At 45.9% G+C, this 9,469-nt stretch overlaps 1 protein-coding gene across 1 annotated transcript; it reads left to right on the forward strand.

The window, feature by feature from the left end:
• The first annotated feature begins 1,960 nt into the window (after positions 1-1,960).
• SPATA31F3 (SPATA31 subfamily F member 3) lies at positions 1,961-9,208 on the forward strand. The gene is made up of 5 exons (XM_064290897.1): positions 1,961-2,994; positions 3,623-3,668; positions 4,202-4,262; positions 5,306-5,799; positions 8,731-9,208. The coding sequence occupies exons 1-5, from the start codon at positions 2,851-2,853 to the stop codon at positions 9,078-9,080; spliced, it is 1,095 nt and encodes a 364-aa protein (XP_064146967.1). The 5' UTR covers positions 1,961-2,850; the 3' UTR covers positions 9,081-9,208.
• Positions 9,209-9,469: the final 261 nt, after the last annotated feature.

Below are 9,469 nucleotides of genomic sequence, written 5' to 3' on the forward strand. Positions count from 1 at the left end.
ATGCTGGAACATTGGATATTCCTCTGCAAATTTGTACCTGAATTCACACTTGACACCATATTAAAAAATTAACTAAAAATAGATCATAGATCTAAATGTAAAACCTAATAGTACAAAATTTCTAGAAGTAAACATAAGAGAAAATATTAGTGATATTGAGTCAGGCAAAGATTTCTTAGATAAGACACTTAAAAGCAAAATCTATAAAAATTTTGATAAATTAGACTTCATCAAAGTTAATTAGGTGAAGAGAAAGACAACACTCAATACAGGAGAGGTCATCACAACTGGACTAAACCAAAAGCAAAGCAGTTTCCTGAATAAAGTGAATGCTTCGAAGGCCAGCGTAGCAAGGGCGGGGGTTTGGAGACCATGATTTCAGGGGACATCTAAGTCAATTGGCATAATAAAATCTATTAAGAAAACATTCTGCATCCCACTTTGGAGAGTGGCATCTGGGGTCTTACACGCTAGCAAGTGGCCATCTAAGATGCATCAATTGGTCTCAACCCACCTGGATCAAAGGAGAATGAAGAACACCAAGGACACAAGGTAATTATGAGCCCAAGAGGCAGAAAGGGCCACATAAACCAGAAACTATATCAGCCTGAGACCAGAAGAACTGTATCATGCCCGGCTACAACTGATGAGTGCCCTGACAGGGAACACAACAGAGAACCCCTGGGGGAGCAGGAGAGCAGTGGGATGCAGACCCCAAATTCCCGTAAAAGGACCAGACTTAATGGTCTGACTGAGACTAGAAGGACCCAGGTGGTCAGGGCCCCTAGACCTTCTGTTAGCTCTGGACGGGAACCATTCCCAAAGCCAACTCTTCAGACAGGGATTGGACTGGACAATGGGATAGAAAAAGAAGGTGGTGAAGAATGAGCTTCTTGAATCAAGTAGACGCTTGAGACTATGTTGGCATCTATCTGGAACGGAGATGAGAGGGCAAAGGTGGTTAGAAGCTGCCAGAATGGACATGAAAAAAGAGAGTGGAGGGAAGGAGCGGGCTTGTCTCATTAAGGGGAGAGCAATTAGGAGTATATAGCAAGGTATATGTAAATTTTTGTAGGAGAGACTGACTTGATTTGTAATCTTTCACTGAAAGTACAATAAAATTTTTTTTTAAATGTCTTTCTGCTCTTCATGCCGTCCAGCTCAGATCGGGACACATACTGAATGCTCACCATATCTGTGAGTGGAAGAATGGATGCTGGAAGAAGGCCTAAATAGCTTCTTCAGAGATCTTTAGCTGAATGATTTTTTAAAAAATATTTTATTGTGCTTCAGGTGAAAGTTTATACAGCAAATTGGTTTCCCATTCAACAGTTTATATACAAGTTGTTCCATGACATTGGTTGCTATCCCCACAGTATGTCAGCACTCTTCCCATTTCTACCCTGCCTTCCCTGTTTTCATCCCTCCAGTTTCCCTGCCCCTCCTTGCCTTCTCATCTTTGCTTTTTGGGCAAATGTTGCGCTTTTGATCTTATTTAGTTGATTGTTCTAACAAGCACATTCCTCACAGGTATTAATTGTTTATTTTATATGCCAGTGTACCATTTGACTGAAGGGTGACCTCTGGGAGCAGCTTCAGTTCCAGGTTGAGAGGATGTATTAGGGTGATGATTTGGGGGTTCCTCTAGTTTCTGTCATGCCAGTAAGTCTTTGCCCCAAAATTCTCTGGCTGACAATTTGTTCTCAGTAGGACAAGATTGTCTTATGAAAATCAGAAATCATAGAGCATTAGAGGCACACCAGAAAGTAGATGGAGGCCAAGCAGGTAGCATAAATGTTTGAATTAGAAGGCAGATTGTAGGAATGGTGGATTGTGGAAAACACCTTCCCTGTTTATAGGGGTTTGCAGTAGGCAGAATTCTAAGATGGTTCCCAAGATTCCTACCCTGTATAATCCTTTCTTTTTGCCTGTGGGTGTTATCTGTGATTATGGTGGATGCCACTCCCACCATTTGGTTACATTTTATGGCAAAGGTGAATGCATTTTTGCAGATGTAATTAAATTCTCTAATTAGTTTGACTTTGAGTTATGCAAAAGGGAGATTATTGTGGTTGGGCCTTACCTAATCAGGTGAGCTCTTTAAAAGAAGGCTTAGGTTCCCTGAGCTCAGAGACTCAAAGCAGCAGAGACTCTCTTTTCCTGCTGCCACCAAATAAGCAAACATCCATATCTACAGCTACAGTGAAATGAATTCTGACAACCACATGCACTTGGAAGAGGACCCCAAGCTTCAGATGACACCACAGCCCTGTTTGACACTTTGATAGCAGCTTTGTGAGACCCTGATCAGATAACCCAGTAAACTGTTCCTGTACTCTTGATCCATGGAGAGTGAGATAATAAATGGAAGCCTTAACCAGACACTGCCCATCCTAACCTCTCGTGTGTTTTTCAGATATGTTTCCAGTACAGGTAGGGGAATTGGTGGAGGTTCCCCTGTCCCCAGTCTTTCTTAAAGGCGCCCTATGTACCTAAACACTAGGTTAGGGGTGATACGACTATTGTAACAGAGCTGAGCTGTCAGGCTGGCGCAGGGTGTGGAGAGAGAATGGGACCTTTAGTGCCAGGCTCTGAAACCCTCACAGATAACCAGATACCCTCATCTACAGACTGAATCACCACATGAGCACCTCTAGGACAGGTAAAGGCCTTTGGCACCTCATCTGCCTTGTGAAACAGGAGGGCTTTGTGATGTAGTCCAGTGGCCCTGGTTCCGTAGTTATGTGAGGTGGAGATGACAAGATCTAACATGGAGAAGCATTAGGCCAAGACCTTGTATACCCTAGGCGTAGAGATGTTTGGTTTTCTAATGCTGATGATATTTAGATCATGTTGAGCCCTACTTACATCCACTGGGACATTGACTATTCCTTATATAACTTTGGGTCTATTTTCATTATTGTCCTAATTATCTGGCAGGTCAAAAGGATCCACCATGGATTAAAGTTGGGACATAAGAGGAGCTGCTGTCGGGTAGGGAAATATTGTGACTACAATCAGCCCGGGAAAGCCTTACACAAGCTTTTATTCCCTTTATTTCTCACCTTATCCTGTACTCTGTTTCGTTTTTTCTAATTTTTAATGCCATGCTTTTAGTTACTCTTCTCTAGTCCTTTCTTTTCAGAGCCTGGAAATAACCCCTTACCAGGCCCTCCCTGCAGCATACTGTAATTGAAAAGCCAAGAATCTCTCCACCTGACTTGGGTTGAGGCCTAGAGGATTATGAGTTGAGTTCTTCCCCAATGGATACCTGAAGGCCTCACAGTTCGGGTGATTTTTTCCCTTGGACTTTGAGGGCCTTTGTGAGCTAAAGCTTTTTGGCTTCTAGAACCACCAACCTTTTAATCTGTTCAAATCTTAAACTCAAATCCTAAACTGCCCTCAGAACTTCTCCTGTGGATGAAGGTGGAGGTATGGATGGAGTATGGACGTACCTCAAGTGAGGCAAAAATAAGGTGACGTGGAAATTTGGGGGTAAAAAGGTAGACAAAGGAAAGGTAGGAGAGTACAAGTTGGTATATAAAAAAGGATTAGTGTTTTTGGGTTTTGTCTCATTTTGGACATGAAAAGGGTTCATACTCTTAATGTTCTTGTCTTTCAGCGTCACCAAAGAATCAGACAAAGGGCTAGAGAGGCAGCATCAAGAGGTAAAGTCCCAATTTCTCCTCTGACTCCCCTTCATTGTGGTTGAGGTCCATGGATCCTGACCCTTTTTGACCTTTGGTACCAAGTGCCAGGTGCTCCAATCATTGAGGCTCTAGTTCCTCAAACTGACAACTTCTCATAGAAACATCCTTGGATGAGAAATCAGAGCCGAGGAATGTTCCAAAATTCTCTGCCTTATCCCCCAGGAATGAGAAAAGAGGATAGGGCAAAAGTCCTTAACTGTGTGATGTATTAATTTTATGACTCTGTGGAAGTCATTTCATCTCTGAGTCTTGTTATCCATAAAATGGGCATAACACGATCCTGCCGCACTCATGCAGTGGTTGTGAAGATCAAATGAGTTTAGATGTGAGACTACACATTATAAATATTTACATTGTATACAGGAATGTCTTAGAGCATGATATTTGGGATTTTAGTCTCTCATTCAGTCAAAGGACTTATTATTCAGCTTCCAGTGGGATTCCCTTGAACCCTTTCCTGTCCCATGTGACACTGTTTCTCCATTTCTCAGCTAGGAGAGCTTCCCGAGAAGAAGCTGAGAAGCCACAGAAGCTGCTCTCTCTCATGAAAAGGTGACCTCTTACTCTTGGCTGTCCCAACCCCCAGCCTGGCCTGTGATGACTTCTCAGCTTGGCACTGGGCAGAGGATGAGGAGAGGAATTGGCTGGGAGAGAACAATATACAACACAGACTGGTTCCCTGGTTGAGAAGGTTGCCAGAGCCAAGGGGGTTAAACATACCAGAAGAGAAGTCTCCCAATTCCACTCTTGGTGCCAGAGCCACAGTAACTCCTGGAATTCAGGGTTTGACTAATGTGTAATTCATAAGCAATTCTACATGGGGTTGAACTCAGTAATAAGACAAGTTATTGAGCTAAGACAGTGGATTTTGCATAAATGTCATCATTATCATTCTCTTTGCAGCTACACCCTTTCCGGGCAGACTCCTCTGAGTCTACCTGGGCCTTGCAGACATTACCTCCTCTTGTCTGTCTTCAGGGAGGCCAGTTCCTGGGACAGCCCTCAGATAGGAGCCTATCACCTTATGCTTTTCTTAGGATCTCTAGAGAATGGGGTGATTCACAAGAGATGCTGTGTACAGCACCAGGGACACGCCACAGCCCCAGAATGCAGAATTCCTACAAGAATCTCATTTTCTTTCCTTTCAGTATGGAAATACTCAGTAGTGGGCTTTGCTTTCTTAGCCCAAATGAGACTGACTCTGGGTTCTACCTGGTGGTGTTGCTGGTGTTGCCCCATTAGCAAACCAGTTGCTCCCCACATCCCCACCTGCCTTAGTTCTCTTCTCCTAGTTCAGCTTCTCAACATAGGTCAGAAGAAAACTAAACCCCACCTCCCAGTCCTCTCGGAGGACCCTGCCCACCATGGGTTGTCTGAGACCTTGCCTAACAAGACCCAGACCCTCAGCTCAGCCAGGCCTAACCTGCTGAATGGCACTTTCTTAGGGAGAAGAGCAAAGCAGTAGACTCCCAGGGGGAGGCCCAGGGTTTATAGGCCTAGGGGACGGCAGAGCCAATCCCCTGGCCACAGGCCACACTCTTCTAAGGAGGCAGATGACACTGCATCAGTAATGGTTGCGATGTTTCCCTTCTCAGCCAGGGCTGGCTTCCTCAGGAGGGAAGTGTGCGGCGGCTTCTATGTGCAGACCCCTGCTGTCACATCTGCAATGGTGTGGCTCTGGAGATTCAGCAACTGCTGGCTGGTGAAAACATCCTGATGGCCCCCAGTTTGGCAGGGGCATCACAGCTGTCCTCTTGCCTAGAGACTCTGTTCACATCTGGTATCTCTGAGCAGACTCTGAAGCTGCGTTCCAAGAACCCCAGAGAGCTTTCACTGGCATCTGTAACCCCCACACTATCACAAGTAACAGATCAGAAATCCTTAACCCAGACAGCTGCCCCATCAACCGGTGCGGTCAGTGTCCAACATCACTGGGATGAACACCTGCAGCTCGGGCAGGAATTTCAACTGCCAGATATGTCCTTGGACTCAGAAGCTCTGTGTTCTTCAAGGCTTGAGGAGCCTGGGATTCCTGTGAACCAGAAGGAGAGGGAAAAGAGCAACTCTGAATTTGTCCTAGAGAAACAAGGTCAGTATCCCTTGAACACTAGGTCCCCTTGCTTTCTCTGAACCCAGTGTCACTAACCTAAAACCCACTTTGACCTTGCATTCTCTGCACACCTGCTGTTTCTTAGTCTCAAAGCCCAGAGTTTTCTGTAAGAACATATATATAAGTGGGTGCATTTCCTCATTTGAGGGCTCCCAAGATTTGTGTAGCAGTTCCTCTGGCAGCTTATACCACACCCCTTCCCATTGTTGTCAAAGTCTAGAAAAAACTTTTTTTTTTTTTTCCCATCCTGCTGCTACCTTCAATGCTCTGTTGAAGAGCTAGAACCCTTTTATCTCCCTGACGGGATTCATGGGAGGCCGGCTAGCCTACCGAACCTTTCAGGGTTTTAGAAAGATCAACTATGGATCCGGAGCAACAGTATCACTGGGAAGAAATCCTAAACCCATGGCTCTGGCTCTACCCTGTTCTACCTTTCAGCCCTGGGTGGTCTCTGCCCATTACCTGGGAGACACTCTGAGGCCTCAGGGTGTCCTCTGCAGCAGAAATACAGCTACTACTTTTGTCATTTTTCTTCTCTTTACAGTGAGCCCCTGACTTGCCTCTGGAGAGCTTTTCACAAAAGGGGAGCCCTGGTCTCTTTCTCATCAATGATTTATCTTTCATCTCTGTACTGTTTAAAATATCCTCCCACCAAGTCAGCCCTACCTTCTCCCATATATTTCTCAATTTGGGTCTGTTCACCTGACCATCAACAACTCAGATCAGTGTCCTATTTCTGAATCTGGCCGAGTGAGAAACTTTGGACTGGCACCTGCTGCAGAGGCAGCTTCAGCTTCAGTGGGGCTTGCTGCGTGTAAACCAGAGAATCATATGCATAGCCCTAAGCCATACAGTGGCTCCTACCCCCAGGCCTGAGGCCTTCCTGGTTTGGGAAGCCCATTTCAGCCCTGAAGATGGAGCTAGGTTTTTCCTGCTCAGAGGCTGCTGGAATTCCACCTCTAGAAGCAGTTGATCCAGCAGATGGACTCACCATTGCTAGGGCTGCCCTAGAAGATCCAGAAATCCATTTAGTTGCCCCTGTCCCCTACTGACCAGCAGCCCCAGTCCTGGAGAGACATAGCCCTCGGGAGTATGAGTCTTCTCAGCCTGAACTCCACAGGCAAATTGGGAGAGTAACCTGTTCTGATTCATTTTAGCAATAGGTTCAATCTCCATGCTGCAGTTAGTGTTCCAGGCCAGGGCTACATTATAGAGCCACACTGACTCACATGAGGGAAGATCTGCCAGGGCACCATCCCTGCCCACATCTGTTTCTGTTGGGACTGAAGAATCATTGTGGAGTGCAGCATTCCAGGGGCCCTGGCAGTGACTCGGTTCCCTTGCACCCTGGAAAACTGATCCTAGACTTGGTGGCAGTAATCATTTCCTACATGCATCAGGAAGTGAAGCCCTGAATACTGGCAGAACTTGACCAGTAGCAACAAGTCTCACTAGATGTTGTCACTGATTACCCTGAGCTTCCCATGTCCTCTCCAAGGGAGCCACTAAAAACTTCTAGGGAGACAAGTTTTGGCCTTCCTGTTAGGGCTGCCTAGTCTCTAGCATGTGGCCTTGGCAATCACTAGCCAATTTGCAATTATAGAGATGGTGCCTGGGCCTAACAGGAGCAAAACAGAGCTTTGACTCAGTCTCATCTGGAAAACAATTTATGAATCATGATTAATCCTCTTAAGATGCCAATAAGACTACTAGTATGAAGGACAGATGGATGGAGATGGTGCCTATAGAGGCCCATACAGATCCTACTAGCTTCCGCTCACTCAAGGCACCCATTTTGGACAACTAAATTTCTACTTGAGAAAGAAAATCCTGAAGATACATTTGGGTAGACCCATAAAGACAAAAGAATCCAGGGAACAAATTGTAGCCATCCTAAAGAATGGGGTTTTTAGGGCTTTTTAGGCCTAGGGGTTTTTAGGAATCTAAAGAACTAGGGGAAAACATTGCTTCAGGAACTCACCATCTCACCAGACAGTCCACTTGCCCCAGATCCAGAACTAACTAGTCTGCCTTAAAGAACAGCTGGTTATTGAGCTAAAGGCAGTGCAGCAGAGCCAGAAGCAAGCTAATTCCAGAGCAGGGCCCCATTGTTCTGCTTTTTTGGCTTTTAAGATCTCACAACCCAGGAGGGACATAACAGGTTACCAGGTGAATTGTATTTGAATGAAGGTTAGAGTGAGGTGACCAAGCCTGGGAGGTTCTGGACTCCTAAGCCCCAGGCATTTGTGAGGGCAAGGACATATCCATACCATATCAGAGAAGCGAGTACCCAGGAAAACTCAAGGCAGCAGGGGAACAAAAAAAGGGCTCTCCCCAACCAGAGACAACAGCCACTTTTGGGGTAAGTAGAGGCATCTCTAAGGAAACCCTTCAATGGCCCTAGCAAGGAAGCCACAGCTTTTAGGTTGTTGCTCCCTGTCAGCACCATCCCCCTTACCTTGAGGTCCCAGAGCATCCTCCAGGATTCCCTGAGGCAAAAGGACAAGATAAGAATGACCTGCAAGGCAGTTAAAGCAAGCTGAAAACCTCACCCAAACCGGGATTCCTGAGAATGCTAAACCTGGCATAACTCAAGCCTTAAAGGGTCAGACCTAATAGGGCCAACTTACTGGGCCATCATTTGCCGGGCCAAATTTTGCAGGTCCAGCATTTGAAGGGTGCCACATTTCTCAGGTCTAAACTTTGCAGGGTCAAATGTTTCAAGGTCACAGAGCCAGCCTTACAGTGCAGAACTTTGTTAGGCCAGAATTTACAAAGCCAGTCTTTGAGAGCCAATTTTCCAGGGCCATGTTGTACAGGCTCAAATTTTTCAGGGCCACCCTTTTCAGGGTCAAGAGTTATAAGGTTTGCTAAGAACAGCCCATACTCACAAAAGCCCCATTCTTCCAGAAGCCCCAGAAGCTGGCACGGGAAATAAGATAAAGTACTTCCTGCACTGGATTAACCCCAAGATGGAAGGCCAAGGACATGAGGAATGCATTCTCCTCTCTAAGCCTGTGACCGGGGACAAAGCTGGTACAAAAAATGTTGAAAACAGCCCAGACCTCACCAACAACCACATGAGGGAAACTAACTCAGAGAAGACAACAGGAGACCCCAAGTCTCAGCCTTCCCCAACTGAGGAAGAGAGCCAGGCCTTCTTCAATGCCCCTCTGTGCTCAGTCAGCTCCAGCAGCTGTTCTGTCATTTCTGGGTCCTATGCCACCCCTACCAGTGCCCTGAGCACTGTCCTCAACTGACTTGTGATACTCAACCAGAAAATTCACCCAATGTCTCAACTCTCACCTTAACAGAAGGCACTTCTCTAAATAAGAAGACCCCAGTCAAGCAAAAGGAGTTCTTGGGTTCTTAAACCTCTGCATTTTCCTGAAAAAGGCTGTCGTCGTCAGTTCCATTAATGTGTATGTGAGGCAGCGTCCTCCCCAAATATACTCTATACCTCTAAGCAAAGACCTACCTGTGTGTGCCTCCTTATTTTCAATGTAGTATGTGGAAATGCTGGTGGCGTAGCGCTTGAGAGCTATGACTGCTAACCACCAGGTGCTCCTTGGAAACCCACTTGGGCAATTCTACTCTGTCCTATAATGTCACTATGAGTCGGAATCAACTCGATGGCAACGGGTTTGGT

Source organism: Loxodonta africana, chromosome 9, assembly GCF_030014295.1.
Source record: "Loxodonta africana isolate mLoxAfr1 chromosome 9, mLoxAfr1.hap2, whole genome shotgun sequence".
Taxonomy (NCBI): Eukaryota; Metazoa; Chordata; class Mammalia; order Proboscidea; family Elephantidae; genus Loxodonta; species Loxodonta africana.

What these genes read in the sequence shown, in the direction of transcription:
- SPATA31F3 (XM_064290897.1), top strand. Translation starts at nt 2,851, where the DNA reads ATGTTGAGCCCTACTTACATCCACTGGGACATTGACTATTCCTTATAT. An exon ending in CTGCTCTCTCTCATGAAAAG is followed by an intron (nt 4,263 to 5,305) that starts GTGACCTCTTAC and finishes TTCCCTTCTCAG; the next exon opens with CCAGGGCTGGCTTCCTCAGG. An exon ending in ATTTGTCCTAGAGAAACAAG is followed by an intron (nt 5,800 to 8,730) that starts GTCAGTATCCCT and finishes CCATTCTTCCAG; the next exon opens with AAGCCCCAGAAGCTGGCACG.